Source organism: Argopecten irradians, chromosome 13, assembly GCF_041381155.1.
Source record: "Argopecten irradians isolate NY chromosome 13, Ai_NY, whole genome shotgun sequence".
Taxonomy (NCBI): domain Eukaryota; kingdom Metazoa; phylum Mollusca; class Bivalvia; order Pectinida; family Pectinidae; genus Argopecten; species Argopecten irradians.
In genome coordinates, this window is record NC_091146.1 from 32290598 (window position 1) to 32308298 (window position 17701).

Genomic DNA, 17701 nt, shown 5'->3' on the forward strand with positions numbered 1-17701 from the left:
GACTCGAACCCCCCTACTTATGATTATATATATGAGGTAAGATGGTGTGATTTCTCTGCTTCAAGTCAGAATCATTTTCTATTTCATCCATAAAATACTAATCACTGTGCCTTAATTAATTCTGATTAAACATTGTGAACCAATTTCAGCATTGAAGTGATATGTTACTGCCTGAATTTTTGCCCAAATCTTCAACTCTTGACTTTTTTTCTGGTGACCTTGACATTTTCTGTCCTTGACCTTGGTATCTCATCATAATAATTGAAATACAACATCATTCTCTAAACTTAAAATAGTTCTATGCTTGTATCCTTGATCCTATATCAAGGTATTTACAGTACTGTATACATTTCTATTAATTCTCCTTCATTAAGGTATTCACATCCTTTTTCTAAGGCGACCTTGACCTTCTCAGTCTCTGATAGCAGTCATTAACCACACATTGTCCAATTAACATTAATTTTCTCTCTTCTGATATGACCTTGACATTGTTAAGCCAAGTTTTCTGTCCTCACCTTGACCTCTGTTCCCAGTCTATAATGACCTTGACAATCTAATTTATTCAATATGACAGATATAACTCTGTCTCACTTAAATTATTGTCGTGACATTGACCTTCCCTCCCTTAAAATTCAACCTGAAATTGATCTCTGCTCTTGTCTTTTAACCTCTGCCCCTAACATATGTTTTGACCTTGAACTCTGTCCCTTGACATCTTTCTGACTTTTTGTCCTTAATTGTTCCTTATATGTCTCCTGACCTTGACCCCTGATGTTTGTGGTGACCTGGCCTTTTCCCCAATTTTATGCCGATACCCCTTCAGTTTCCCCAAACACATGTAGTGTTATGTATTGTGGCTTGGTTTATAACACCTGTCTACGTTAATCCCAGAGTGGTTCTGATTTTTTACAATTCTATAACATTCTGTTCCTATTAGTATTGCTATGCCTGCTAGTTAGTAATTTAATGATATAACAACCCATTCACCCTTGCAGAAGCATTTGAACTCTTCCAGTTTTGAAACTGGAACAGCTCATTATGATCTGTAGGGATGAAAAATTAATTGAAATCTGAACAATATGATGAATGAGAAGAGTATATATGTTTGATGGAGAAATGATACTATGGTGAATATTTCTTGTTATCTTCTTCAGACAGTAAGGGCATTCATTCTGTCCTGGGCCGAGTGGTTAAAGTGTCTGACATTCTACGACTAGCCCTCCACCTCTGGGTCACAGTGGCTGAGTGGTTAAGGTGTCTGACATACTACCACTAGCCCTCCACCTCTGGGTCACAGTGGCTGAGTGGTTAAGGTGTCTGACATTCTACCACTAGCCCTTTCACCCCCTTTAAGGGTCACAGTTTATGCTTATGTGATTCTGGTGACTGACATTATACCACTGGGCCTCCACCTCTGGGTCACAGTGGCTGAGTGGTTAAGGTGTCTGACATACTACCACTAGCCCTCCATCTCTGGGTCACAGTGGCTGAGTGACATGGTTAAGGTGTCTGACATTCTACCACTAGCCCTCCACCTCTGGATCACAATGGCTGAAATGTTAAGGTGTCTGACATTCTACCACTAGCCCTCCACCTCTGGGTCACAATGGCTGAATGGTTAAGGTGTCTGACATACTACCACTGGCCCTCCATCTCTGAGTCACAGTGGCTGAGTGACATGGTTAAGGCGTCTGACATTCTACCACTAGTCTTTCACCCCTTTAAGGGTCACAGTTTATGAGTTATGTGACATTCTGCCTTCTGTACCTTATATAGTGTATTCAACCAATACATGAACCCAACCCAATAAGCGTACCCAACCCAATAAGCGTACCCAACCCAATAAGTGTACCCAACCCAATAAGTGTACCCAACCCAATAAGCGTACCCAACCCAATAAGTGTACCCAACCCAATAAGTGTACCCAACCCAATAAGTGTACCCAACCCAATAAGTGTACCCAACCCAATAAGTGTACCCAACCCAATATGTGTACCCAACCCAATAAGTGTACCCAACCCAATAAGCGTACCCAACCCAATACATGAACCCAACCCAATATGTGTACCCAACCCAATACATGAACCCAACCCAATAAGTGTACCCAACCCAATAAGCGTACCCAACCCAATAAGAGTACCCAACCCTATAAGTGTACCCAACCCAATAAGAGTACCCAACCCAATAAGTGTACCCAACCCAATAAGTGTACCCAACCCAATAAGTGTACCCAACCCAATAAGTGTACCCAACCCAATACATGAACCCAACCCAATAAGTGTACCCAACCCAATAAGCGTACCCAACCCAATAAGCGTACCCAACCCAATAAGTGTACCCAACCCAATAAGTGTACCCAACCCAATAAGTGTACCCAACCCAATAAGTGTACCCAACCCAATAAGTGTACCCAACCCAATAAGTGTACCCAACCCAATACATGAACCCAACCCAATAAGCGTATCCAACCCAATAAGCGTACCCAACCCAATAAGCGTACCCAACCCAATAAGTGTACCCAACCCAATAAGTGTACCCAACCCAATACATGAACCCAACCCAATAAGTGTACCCAACCCAATAAGCGTACCAAACCCAATAAGTGTACCCAACCCAATAAGTGTACCCAACCCAATAAGTGTACCCAACCCAATAAGTGTACCCAACCCAATACATGAACCCAACCCAATAAGCGTACCCAACCAATAAGTGTACCCAACCCAATAAGTGTACCCAACCCAATAAGTGTACCCAACCCAATACATGAACCCAACCCAATAAGTGTACCCAACCCAATAAGCGTACCCAACCCAATAAGCGTACCCAACCCAATAAGTGTACCCAACCCAATAAGTGTACCCAACCCAATAAGCGTACCCAACCCAATAAGTGTACCCAACCCAATAAGTGTACCCAACCCAATAAGCATACCCAACCCAATAAGTGTACCCAACCCAATAAGTGTACCCCTCCCAATAAGCACCTCTGTCCCTATAAGCGCGTCTTTCCCAGTTTGAAGCCTCATTTTCAAAATATGAAAAAGATGTGAGTTTCTCTATTTGATTTCTGTAAATTGATTTATAGCTTACTTTATGCAATAATTTTATGAGTTACAGTAAAATATCTACATTCACTTGCCACTTCTACTATATAAACTAACCAAGGCAAAGTGAAGTCTATGAGGGTATAACTGACACCAAACCATTATGACGTCATCTGATCACCATCAAAATGGCTGTGCCATCTTGTTGATTAAATTGTCATTGATAAACAGTTTTCCTGGTCTAACTTAAACAATGTGTCAATGCAGAGACCGCAAAATATATTAATAATGTAAATATAAGTATTAAGCTATCTTCCTATGTCATCTATGGTCTATATAGATGCCATAGGAAGATAGTTTAATGCTTAATTAAACCTGGATAATCCATGAACCAGCCTAATCCACTAAATGAATGTCAGTTTCAGTATATATTTCATAGAAAGATTTCATGCTTGTTTATAATGAACTAGAAAGTAGTTTTCTAACAATCTTTTTTTTTCAGTTAAGCATGTTGTATTATCATTACACAATTTAGGGTGAAGCACTATTTGTTAGTTTGATGGCATTTATAAGGCTATAACTGCCATCCATTTTTCTACAGGATGATTTACAAGAAGCGCAAATGAAAGTCGACGATACAGAAAAACTGGTAGCCGATGCTACGGACGCTGCTGATCAAGCGCGTCAGGAATTATTAGCGTTACAGCTAGAAGTAGGTGGCGCCACCTCTAAATTATTGAGTCTTTTCGTAATGTGCAGTTATCTGCTTCTTGAAAATGCTTGAAAATTGAAGATGATCGTTACATCATTTCTTCGATCTAAAATTGATATCGAAATTATCCCTTCAGCACTTTGTGAAAATTAGCCATAGTAAATTTTCAATTTCAATTTCAACAAAATTTTATTTTAATAAATTGAAAAGGGTTTGAACAACAGGCAATTCCTATGTAAGTTCTCTCCTAGCAACTTAATATAAATTTCAATTGTCAAAATTTAAAATGACTGGCTGTCAGCCATTTTGTTTCTCGATCGGTCACAAATTTTCTCTTATGGAGAATAAATGTAACTATCAATATGATTATACTGCAAACGTAGATATTTTCATGAGTACTTAATTTCGCGATATCACAGTGTTGTTATTTTCGCGACAGATACATTTTTAGACTTTTAATAACAAACTTCATTCATTCATTCAAGAAATATTACGCGCAGAGGAATTATTTACGATCAAGCGACTTTTTTGTAATTAGCATAAATTTCCCCCTCACGTTAATTTTCAAGTAAGCAGTACATTACGACAAGACACTAGATGGCGCTGTGATATACTATTTATAGATGAACCTGATAATGTTGTTCAGCTGTTCTTTAGATTTACAGAATAACATTTCCTAGTTTTCATAACAGTCATGTCAGGTACATATGATAGGAGTCGTTCCAAACATTTTCAAAAATTCTATTTTTTAAATTTGTTTTTAACAGTACAAATATCTTTTTCCCCTAGTAGTAATTTTGTGTTTTTATATCGAAGGATTTTTTCAAGAAAATTTAATTTCGCGATCTAGACTTATAAGGTTTTATACGGATTCACACGGTTTGCAAACATTTTCATACCCTTATGAAATATCATATATAGTGTCATCGATGCTTTAAAAGATCCTACTAGACCAACAAATGGTGATTTTTATTCATTAAAAACAGGAGCAGAGAATTTAGTATTTTTCTTCTGTAACAAAAATTAATTTTTTATACCATTACTGCTGTTGAAAATTTCGAGCTTCTTATTTTACTTCAATATAATAGTAGTTGAAATAATTTATTGCATCTCGTCATGCTCTATTGTGGAATGTTGTACTTAAAATTGCGCAGGCGTCAAAAGAAAAATAAATTATTCTATATGTTTTGTTTCTGTAAGTTAGACATATATGCGATAAACATCAATTATTGTCCATAGGATAAATATATTATTTATGCTCTGTCGATGGTGGAACATCTTTAAATCATATTTTTTTGTCTAAATTGAAACCCATAGGGAGACGACTCAGTTGGATTGTACTATAAAAAAAAAGAAATATACCGTGTTCGACTAAATAAGTGGCCATGTCCCTATATAATGTGCATAAATGTAGGCCAAAACTACACAAAACTATATATAAAGATTTGCAAGAACTTCGTCTTCTTAGCACCTTTTCATTTTTTCAATTTTTTAAACGCCCTGGGCGCTTATTGTGTCGAATACGGTAATGTTGATGATGAAGATCAATAGTTATATTTCATTTTAAGTTATTTTTGGAATGTTAGTGATCTTTTAAAGAACAGCTGAAATGCATATCAACTATACTGGTCCCCCTACAAATTGGAATGGATTAACCCAGAATTGCATATCAACTATACTGGTCACCCCTACAAATTGGAATGGATTGAACCACTCTGTTGTCCAGTGTTGATGGATGGGCCTTTAATTTCTTTAAAGTATGAGAAATTAAAGACTCATTTACTAATTAATTCAGTGATTAATATGTCTCCTAATTAATTAATCAAGCTTTTTAACACACTAATTTGTCCAGTGTTGAATGGTGTATCTTAACAATTTCATTTTATTTAATAGAGTGTATAGGGGGAGGGACTGTGTAGGGGGATGGTCACTATTTATAGGGCAAGGGTAATATTTATAGGGCGAGGGTACTATTTATAGGGCAGGGTACTATTTATAGGGCAAGGTACTATTTATAGGGCGAGGGAACTATTAATAGGTGGAAGGAACTATTAATAGGTGGAAGGACTCAGTTGGGGGGATGGGTACTATTTATAGGGCAAGAGTACTATTTATAGGCGAGGGTACTATTTATAGGGCAGGGTACTATTTATATGGCGAGGGAACTATTAATAGGTGGAAGGACTCAGTTGGGGGGATGGGTACTATTTATAGGGCAAGAGTACTATTTATAGGCGAGGGTACTATTTATAGGGCAGGGTACTATTAATATGGCGAGGTACTATTTATAGGGCGAGGGAACTATTAATAGATGGAAGGACTCAGTTGGGGGGATGGGTACTATTTATAGGGCAAGAGTACTATTTATAGGTAAGGGTACTATTTTTAGGGCAGGGTACTATTTATATGGCAAGGCACTATTTATAGCCCGGAAGGATACTATTAATAGGGCAGGGGTACTACTTATAGGGGGAAACAAATTTATAGGGGAGAGGGTTTGTAGGGGTGGAGAATGTATAGGGGCAGGAATATGTATAGAGGGATCATGGTTACTATTTATAGCTGGGGCATGGATGACATCTTTATTGAAGTTTTTTTTTCAACGTCTTTTAATGAACAGCAAGGGTCATGTAAGGATGTGCTAGGTTTGTTGGTGGAGAAAAGCCATAGTACCCATAGAAAAACCACCGTCAGTACCTGGCAACTGTCCCACATGGGATTTGAACTCGCATCACAGAGGTGGAGGGCTTGTGGTAATAGTCAGGACATCTTAACCACTCGACCACCGTGGCCCCTTTCAGTAGGAGATTAGGGAATGATTACTTAGGATTATTAAGTTCTTAAAAGTAGCCTTGCAGTATAGGCTTTGTCAGAGTATAATTAGTTGTTATCTAAATATTAGATCATATAGTCAAAGTAGAATATAGGATTTCATTTTGACATAATTTACCAGGTCAAATAAACGAAGGCTATGTTCTGACTTGAATTTATATAATTGACTTGTAATTAAGTGTTTGTCGTTCTACATAAGTAAGAAGGCATTGTGACATAATTACATAGTTTAAATCTTTTCATCTTTATAATGAAATCCAATAACATTTATACTAATAACTGAGGTTATTGCATATTAAACTTAATTAACTATTTCATTGATCACAGTATGATTTATTACAGGAATGAAATATGATACCATATATGTCTTAATTAGCACCTCTCCTGGCCTTTTCTGTAAATGCCCACATCCCATGGATTTAACAATGTTTTACATCATGTGATGCCACTAACTTCTCCTTTGAGAAGAATTTTGTTGTGATTCACATGTAAAAGACCTGCAAGTTCATGTGATATGGGATGCAATGCTGATGTTAGAGGCATCACATGTTGTAAAACATTGTTAAATCCATGGGATGGGGGCATTTATATAACTTCAACTCTTCTCCAGAAATGGGTAGGGACGCTTATAGGGGAGAGGGGCGCTTATAGGGAGAGGAGCACTATAAGGGGAGGGGCACTTATAGGGAGAGGGGTGCTTATATGGGAGGGGCACTTATAGGGGGGAGGGGCACCTATAGTGGGAGGGGTACTTATAGGGTGAGAGGTGCTTATAGGGGGAGGGGCACTTATAGGGAGAGGGGCACTTATAGGGAGAGGGGCGCTTATAGGGAGAGGGGCACTTATAGGGGGAGGGGTGGTTATAGGGAGAGGGGCGCTTATAGGGAGAGGGGCGCTTATAGGGGGAGGGGCACTTATAGGGAGAGGAGCACTATAGGGGGAGGGGCACTTATAGGGAGAGGGGTGCTTATAGGGAGGGACACTTATAGGGGGAGGGAGGGCACTTATATATATAGGGGGAGGGACACTTATAGGGAGAGGGGCACTTATAGGGGGAAGGGCACTTATATTGGGAGGGGTACTTATATGGGAGGGGGGTGCTTATAGGGGGAGGGGCACTTTTAGTGGGAGGGGTACTTATATGGGAGGGGCACTTATAGGGGGAGGGGTACTTATATGGGAGGGGCACTTATAGTGGGAGGGGTACTTATATGGGAGGGACACTTATAGGGGGAGGCCGGGCGCTTATAGTGGGAGGGGTACTTATAGGGTGAGGGGTGCTTATAGGGGGAGGGACACTTATATGGGAGGGACACTTATAGGGGGAGGCCGGGCGCTTATAGGGGGAGGGGCACTTATAGGGAGAGGGGCGCTTATAGGGGAGGGGCGCTTATAGGGAGAGGGGCTCTTATAGGGAGAGGGGTGCTTATAGGGGGAGGGGCACTTATAGTGGGAGGGGCACTTATTGTGGGAGGGGCACTTATAGGGAGAGGGGCACTTATAGGGGAGTGGTACTTATATGGGAGGTACACTTATAGGGGGAGGCCGGGCGCTTATAGTGGGAGAGGTACTTATAGGGTGAGGGGTGCTTATAGGGGGAGGGACACTTATATGGGAGGGACACTTATAGGGGGGAGGCCGGGCGCTTATAGGGGGAGGGGCACTTATAGGGAGAGGGGCGCTTATAGGGGAGGGGCGCTTATAGGGAGAGGGGCTCTTATAGGGAGAGGGGTGCTTATAGGGGGAGGGGCACTTATAGTGGGAGGGGCACTTATAGTGGGAGGGGCACTTATAGGGAGAGGGGCACTTATAGGGGAGGGGCGCTTATAGGGGGAGGGGCGCTTTTAGGGGGAAGGGCACTTTAAAAGAAGGAATGGGGCACTTATAGGGAGAGGGGCACTTATAAGGGGGAGGGGCACTTTTAGGGGAGGGGGCACTTATAGGGGGAGGGGCACTTATAGGGGGAGGGGCACTTATAGGGAGGGCACTTATAGGGGGAGGGGCACTTATAGGGAGAGGGGCACTTATAGGGGGAGGGGGCTTATTGGAGAGGGGCACTTATAGGGAGAGGAACACTTATAGGGGGAGGGGAATTTATAGGGGGGGCGCTTATAGGGGGAGGGGCACTTATAGGGGAGGGGCACTTATAGGGAGAGAGGGGTGCTTATATGGAGGGGGGCACCTATAGGGGAGGGGCACTTATAGGGGGAGGGGCTTATATGGAGAGGGGCACCTATAGGGAGAGGGGTGCTAATTACAGTGAATATGGCACGCATAATTCATACTGGTATAAATGGGTCATAGATCTGACCTCAGTAATCTACATTATTGGAATATTGTTGTAAATTATGCAAAAAGTTTTCTACACTTTTAGAGAAAATCAGGTATAATTATTTTCGAATACTTTGTTCTGGGCTTTGATCACCTGAACTATTATGTAATTATGTAAATAATATCATATATAGTGTGTTCTTTGATTGCTTGAAATTAAATAATAAGTAATATTATGTAGATGAATTTTTGTGACTTTGAAAGGAACTATTTGTGAATAAAACCGAACAACTTGTTTAAAGCTAGAACTTTTTATCGTAGTTATCATAAAGAATAATTTAGTCCTTTGAACTGAATAGATTTTTAAATAAATTTGTTTTCAGAAAATGCAGCCAATTTCCATTATCAATAATGATATCTGGAACTAAGGTTTAAAGACCCAGTATGAACAATAGTGACATTCAACTGGAATAGTTAATGTCTATTCACCCCTGAAAATGCATTTAGACTCTTCTAAATCAAAGACTAGACCAGTCCATTATGAAATCTCAGGGGTGAACAAATAAGTTAATATAGACAGAATATAGAAATAGGCATAGCCACATTTTTATCAAGATTAATTGTTAATTAATAATGTAGATCTATATTGATTATATTCCAGAATTTGTGTTTGAAAGTTGCGACGATAAGAATGTAGATCTATATTGATTATATTCCAGAATTTGTGTTTGAAAGTTGCGACGATAAGACTTAGAAATATAATTTTTGTAGAAACTTAATAAATAATTCACCCTTAAAAATCATAATGGACTACTCCATCATAAAATGCAGCAGAGTCTGAATGTGTTTTTGGGGGTGGATAAGTTAGACTTATTTTCAGAGAGTAAGATGGCTTTTCTAACGGTTTGCTTTCAGGTTTGCAGGAGTTGCTTCCCCTCTCTAATTGTGTGACTATATCTAACTCACCTAATCAGTGCTTTACACTAGTTAGTGTTACCAATGTTAATTACTCATATTTAATTTGCTAAATAATTAAGAATCATAAATTAATTTAGTGTGAATTATACTCAAATGAGTACTTGCTTAAGATATAATTTTGAAATGTTCATGATCATTCTAATTATATAAAATATGAACTTGAAATGATGTTGTTTTAAAAAATTTTGACATCAGATTTGAAATTCAAATTTAAATCACAAATTCTAACTTTTATCTTATGATTTTATGTACATTTTCATGTGATCATTTTCATTTCAAAGTCAAACAATGGAAGATAATTGTCTTTGGAAGGAATCAATTTTCTATCATTTTGTGATATTCATGTCTACAATATTAACGTTATAGTATGACCAATCCTTTTGCCCTCTCACTAATTAACGTTTAATCTGTATTCCAGTTTTTCACAAAAATTCCAACATATTTTAATTATCTTCAATCAGAAAGAGAGAAAGAAAATGAATTCAAACATTTTTTAATTACATTTTAGCTTGCATAATCAAGGAAAATTATAGTTTTTAAATATGGATTTGATTTTTTCAAGAGTATTAAATTTTATGTATTTTCATTATGGAAACATGATTTATAATTTCATAGAGATTTGATTTAATACATGTTTTAAAGTGTATGAAAAATGTACGCTATTTAAATTTGATTTCAGAAGTAAAAACAGCCATGAAATTTCTTCAGATATTTCTCATCATATTGTGTCTTTTGCACATTACAGAGTAACCTCCCTTTTGGGTAGGTTTCCATTGTGACAACATTATTTTGTGAGGGAAACTCACATCGTTTTCACTTACAAACACATGACACTGCTATCGATACCTACCTGAAAGGGCAGACAACTCTGTAATATTCAATTACAGAATATCTCTGAGTAAAGTAAAAATCATAATTATACCTGTACTGTATGTTAACAGGGTTCTACTGGAGATTCCCGTCCACAAACAGAGGTCGAGTCACAACTGCCCGAGACCGAGGATGATGGGATATCGCGGGACAGCTCGAGACAGGTTAGTTATTTATAATTCATCCTGCATATTACAGAGTTAGCTCCCTTTTCACCAGTATAAATGAGGTGCCTGAGAATGCATTTCATTGGCTGAGCTTCTTTGAAAACTAGAAGAATCTAAATACATCTTCAGGGGTGGTTGGCTTGATATCATGAATTGAAAACAACGAATACAGAACGCAAGGACTAAGATAGGCTATCCAATTGACAAGTATTACGTCTTTGTCAATAAAATATTTGGAAATTGGGGAAAATTTTCTGCCAAAAATAGTTTAATACATATTAATTTCATACATAAATTAAACATTGAAGTAACAAACAAAGTGTTTAATATGGAACATCCCATTTGTGAACAACTTTCTCCATTACCATGCTTCCAAAAGAAGAAAAAGCTACGATTTGATCGCTCAAAATCACGATCGCGTAGTAGGGTAAGATGTTGATTGTCTCCCTCACTTTTATCCCTGATTATCTCCCTTACTTTCAACTTGATTATCTCCCTTACTTTCAACTTGATTATCTACCTTACTTTCAACCTTATTATCTCCCTTACTTTCAACTTGATTATCTCCCTTACTTTCATCTTGAGTATCTCCTTACTTTCAACTTGATTATTTCCTTTTCTTTCATCCCTGATTATCTCACTTACTTTCACCCCTATGATCTCCCTTACTTTAAACTTGATTATCTCCCTTACTTTCAACCTTATTATCTCCCATACTTTCAACCTAAATATATCTCTTTCTTTTAACTTGATTACCTCCCTTTCTTTCAACCTGATTATCTCCCTTACTTTCAACTTGATTATCTCCCTTACTTTCAACCTGATTATCACCCTTTCTTTTAACTTGATTATCTCCCTTACTTTCAACCTGATTATCTCCCTTTCTTTTAACTTGATTATCTCCCTTACTTTCAACTTGATAATCTCCCTTTCATCTTAATTATCTCCCTTACTTTCAACTTTTTCATTTCCCTTTCTTTCAACCTGATTGTCTCCCTATTTTCAACTTGATTATCTCCCTTACTCTCATCTTGATTATCTCCCTTACTTTCAACTTTATTATCTCTCTTACTCTCAAACTTTTTTTCTGATCTTTGTCATTCTAGAAATATTTGTGTCGCGATCTTTGTTCATTTTTTAGTGCTTGACAAATTTGAAACCTTCCATAATCAATTCATATAATATATCTATATGTTGTTTAGCGTAGAGTCTTGATTGAAATTTTTTATCTCCCTTGCATGGCTTTTTTGTAGCCCTGACTTGATAATTCACCTATTATGGAATTTTCTCCCCTGTATATTAGAGCTTTAACATTTTTGTGCTACAATTAACTGTGATATCATAACTATATATATTTACATTTATCGTTAGAGAAACTGCTTTAGTCGGTAGCTTGAAGATATTACTCTGCTAAAGAATAATAACTTTCTCTATCAAAAATAGGATAAGATGAATTAGTATATTTCTTCAGTTACAAAAGTTACTTACTTTACACCATTACCACCATTGAAAAGTTTGAGCTTCTAATTGTCCTTCAAAACCAAAATATTTAAAACAATTAATTGCATTCGGAAAAACATCCGTGGCACTATGCCTTTTATAGAATGAGGTACCGATGACGCACCCACCAAAAGCAAAACAAATTATTTGATGTAATGTTTTTTGTATTAATTAGACATATTTACATAAATAAACACCAAGTATAGTTCAATAATGAGTATTGCTTATGCTCTGTTGGTGGTGGAGTATCTCAGATAGCATTTTCTGATATTAGAACAATTAAATGATATGTAACAAGGTGAAAGTAATGTGCCGACACTCAGGCTCGAACCCACAACCCCGGATTTACTGGTCCAGGCCCCGATTTCTCGAAACAAACTTAAGTCAAAAACTGACTTAAGTCATAAATTTTGATATAAGTTACATAAGGAGAAAAACTTGAGTTTCGACTTAAAGGGACAATTCACTCAGGCTAATTCTTTGACTAAAGCAAGAAGCAAAATATGGCATAAATTTATTGTTCTGCATTTCTTATGAAACATATAACATAAAATATTGACAAATTCCACGTCATTGTTTAGTATTTTAATTAATATCGTTGAAATATCAAATTGTTGATAAATAGGATTAAGCAGGTACAATATGGACGCTGTACCCATACCCGAGCCAAAGTCACGCACGTTAAACAAATAAACTACATAACCACTGAGGAGGTGATAAAATGATTTTTAGGCAAGACAATTCACAAAATAGAGTAAACAATCTACTGTCAGAACGATTTGAGCAGTTCTAGACAAAAGTTGCATTACTCTACAAGCAAGGGACAGGGTTCGGCATACAAGAATTAGTTCGACCACAATATGTGTAATGGCGGACAGCGAGCGAGTTTGAACATCTACACATGTACACATGTCACAACCATGGGCTTTTCAGGCATATCACAGTTAACCGACTTATCTCATTGCCATTAGAGCTAGATTTTCCCCGATAATATATGTACAAATTTTAATGTTCTCTTAGAGTGAATTGTCCCTTTAAGTCTGCTCTTTTATTTCGAGAAAACTACCATCCATATATATATATATGAGCTTAAGAAGCTAGGGGAAGTTACATATATGTAAAAGGCAACGTATCAATACATACAATTAAAACCTGCTATGGATAATTAAATGTTTTATAATTAGTTAAATATTGTTCCGTATTTTTGGTTTTGGAGATTTTTACTATAAAAACACTTTATATAGATGACTTCATAAAGTCAGTAAAAAAAAATCAATTTAAAATCAAGTTAAGAAATTAACAATGAAGATAAAAAGATAATAGAGAAGTATAATAATGATTGACGAAAGATGCTCCACCGCTGACAAATGGTATTTTTTCTCTATCAAAAACACGACCAGACGATTTAGTATTTTTCCTCAGTTACAAAAAATACTTACTTTACACCATTACAACATTGGAAAAGTTTGAGCTTCTTATTTTATAGATAAAAATAAGATAGAAATATTAAAAATAATTATAGTTGCATCCGGGAAAAATTCAATGGCACTATGTCCTATATGGAATAAACTACTGATTGTGCATGCACCATAAGCAAAATAAATTATTTTATATTGCTTTTTGTGTTATATATGCTCTGTTGGTGGTGGAGTATCTCAGATAGCATTTTCTGATATTAGAACAATTAAATGATATGTAACAAGGTGAAAGTAATGTGCCGACACTCAGGCTCGAACCCACAACCCCGGATTTACTGGTCCAGGCCCCGATTTCTCGAAACAAACTTAAGTCAAAAACTGACTTAAGTCATAAATTTTGATATAAGTTACATAAGGAGAAAAACTTGAGTTTCGACTTAAAGGGACAATTCACTCAGGCTAATTCTTTGACTAAAGCAAGAAGCAAAATATGGCATAAATTTATTGTTCTGCATTTCTTATGAAACATATAACATAAAATATTGACAAATTCCACGTCATTGTTTAGTATTTTAATTAATATCGTTGAAATATCAAATTGTTGATAAATAGGATTAAGCAGGTACAATATGGACGCTGTACCCATACCCGAGCCAAAGTCACGCACGTTAAACAAATAAACTACATAACCACTGAGGAGGTGATAAAATGATTTTTAGGCAAGACAATTCACAAAATAGAGTAAACAATCTACTGTCAGAACGATTTGAGCAGTTCTAGACAAAAGTTGCATTACTCTACAAGCAAGGGACAGGGTTCGGCATACAAGAAGTTCGACCACAATATGTGTAATGGCGGACAGCGAGCGAGTTTGAACATCTACACATGTACACATGTCACAACCATGGGCTTTTCAGGCATATCACAGTTAACCGACTTATCTCATTGCCATTAGAGCTAGATTTTCCCCGATAATATATGTACAAATTTTAATGTTCTCTTAGAGTGAATTGTCCCTTTAAGTCTGCTCTTTTATTTCGAGAAAACTACCATCCATATATATATATATGAGCTTAAGAAGCTAGGGGAAGTTACATATATGTAAAAGGCAACGTATCAATACATACAATTAAAACCTGCTATGGATAATTAAATGTTTTATAATTAGTTAAATATTGTTCCGTATTTTTGGTTTTGGAGATTTTTACTATAAAAACACTTTATATAGATGACTTCATAAAGTCAGTAAAAAAAAATCAATTTAAAATCAAGTTAAGAAATTAACAATGAAGATAAAAAGATAATAGAGAAGTATAATAATGATTGACGAAAGATGCTCCACCGCTGACAAATGGTATTTTTTCTCTATCAAAAACACGACCAGACGATTTAGTATTTTTCCTCAGTTACAAAAAATACTTACTTTACACCATTACAACATTGGAAAAGTTTGAGCTTCTTATTTTTATAGATAAAAATAAGATAGAAATATTAAAAATAATTATAGTTGCATCCGGGAAAAATTCAATGGCACTATGTCCTATATGGAATAAACTACTGATTGTGCATGCACCATAAAGCAAAATAAATTATTTTATATTGCTTTTTGTGTTAAAGATGCTCGACCGCCGACAGAGCATAAATGATATTCATCATTTGAACAATAATAGGTGTTGTTAATCGTGTGTATATGCCTAATTAACACAAAAAATAATATAAAATAATTTGTTTCGCCTTTGATGCATGCGCAATCAGTACTTCATTCCATATAGGATATAGTGTCATGGAATTTTTTCGGGATGCAATTAATTATTTTTCATGTTTTTAACTTGAAGTAAAAGTAGAAGCTCAAACTTTACAATGGTGGTGATGGTGTAAAGTAAGTAACTTTTGTAACTGAAGAAAAATACCCAATCGTCTGCTCCTGTTTTTGATAGTGAAAAAATCCCATTTGTCAGCGATGGAGCATCTTTAATTAGACAAATATATACTCGATTAAACACAAATTATGTTCTGTTGGCATGGAGCATCTTTAATCTATAAACAATGGACAACTAAGAAGAAAAAAAATTGATTAAATCTGGCTTTGATAAAGACAAGGAATTTTTCATTAAAATGAATTAAAAAAGAATAAATCAATAGATTTGTCCATTTTTTTTCTGTTAAATCATATGGATTGAATTGCTGCAGATAAGCTTAGCATTGCTGGGTTGTATCCCTAGTTATATCTCTGCATGAAGTGGTTTGGTTGCCAGCCCAGGTATTTAAGTCTATTGATTAAGCTCAGTAGGGTGTGCGGAGTTCTTTTGTGAGTATTGTGAAACAGACTATAGGCAAACAGCCTCTGTACCTGGCAAGTAGTCACACTGTGGGACTGTCACGCTGTACAATCTAGAATAGGAGTAAATTATGATATGGACATGATATCACCAAATTAATTTGGAACAAAATTTCTGCTTTTGATTGATTGTAGATTATAGCTTCATAGTGGGCACAGGCCTTAAAAAGTCCTTGAATTTATGTGTTGGCCTTGAAAGTCCTTAAATAAAAAGTATTGCCTTGAAAAGTCCTTGAAATTCATCAAATGGCCTTGAAAAGTCCTTTAAATTCACCAAATGGTCTTGAAAAGTCCTTGTAATTCATCAAATGAGCTTAAAAAGTCTTTGAAAAATACATTTGTTCTAAAATGGCATTTTGATTCCTCGTTCAAAACTAGAATCATAGTGTAAAATGAACATGAACTTTGAATTTGTTGTGAGTTAAATGCAACCATGTTTTCGTTCTGATTCAGACATATCCCAAAACTTAATAAACTAACTATTTCTTCATTCATAATCATCAGTGATGGTAAAATGACCAATTCAGCATTTGTTTCAGAAGTTGTTGCCTACAGAACATTGTATTGCTTGAATCTAAGTTTGATTTCAATGTGGCTTTGAAAAAAAAGTCCTTGAAAAGTCCTTAAAAGTCCTTGATTTTTTTTAAATTTCTGTACAAACCATGTTTTTTGTGACACCCCAAAAAAACTGTTAAATGTACTATAGGTGTCAAAGGTCAAAGTTAACGACAACAGCGACACAAAAGACAACAGCGAAGGGATTATTGTAGTCGAATGTCTGCAACATTAGCCGCGCGCATCGTCCACATAGAGGTTTAATTGGTTGTACGTACCTGTTCAACAAAATACTTGGTCATTTTGGGTATGAGGAACAAGCAAACTTCATATATATATATATACATTGACCAATTACGTACCAACAGACTTGCGAGGTCTTACATACAAGTTTCTCACAAACATCAAAGCATTGATTAAGACCCATAGATTACGGATGATGATGAAAACCATTGGTTCAGCTATAACAATTTTTTCAGTATTTACCAAAAGCCCTGTCATTGAGTTTTTCCCTTCAGTTTAAGCATCATATTCTCTATGGACGATGTTGCATGTGTAAATATGCTGTATTCGACCAAATAAGTCCTTATAAGCATCCCTTTTTGAGGCATTGATTGCCCAGGCACAAATAAAGACCAAAACTACACAATGGGAGTTTAGTATTTTTCAAGCATCATAATCCCTCTGGACGATGTCGCTCGTGTAAATATACTTTTCACTGTAGCAGGTTCCCACCAGTGACCTATAGTATTATTGACTATAAAGTTGAACAAAGCTATATTAAATGATGGTATAATGGTTCAAGCTATTGAGCGTAACACTGTTCATTTCACCTATCACACGTCAATATTGGGGCCGCTGCTGACGTAGTCGTCATGACGATACTCTTTTGTATTAGACGAAAATATTGTGACGATGTTTGCAGCCTCATGCTTGCCATGCTTTTGAAAGTTTCCCACGTTGAATGGCCTGAGAAGGAATAGAACAAGCATTAAATATGGAAGTGTATTCATGTAA

General features: G+C 36.5%; 1 protein-coding gene across 9 annotated transcripts in view; it reads left to right on the top strand.

The window, feature by feature from the left end:
- The window catches only part of LOC138306119 (myosin-2 heavy chain-like), a 140303-nt gene that overhangs the window by 57825 nt on the left and 64777 nt on the right, over window positions 1–17701 (top strand). For 7 of the 9 annotated variants that reach the window (XM_069246479.1, XM_069246484.1, XM_069246483.1 and 4 more), the window contains 2 exons: window positions 3645–3755; window positions 10778–10870. In XM_069246479.1, the coding sequence (XP_069102580.1) occupies window positions 3645–3755; window positions 10778–10870 (204 nt within the window). The remainder of the gene's footprint in view (window positions 1–3644; window positions 3756–10777; window positions 10871–17701) is intronic. The other 2 variants (XM_069246486.1, XM_069246487.1) reach the window with 2 other exon arrangements.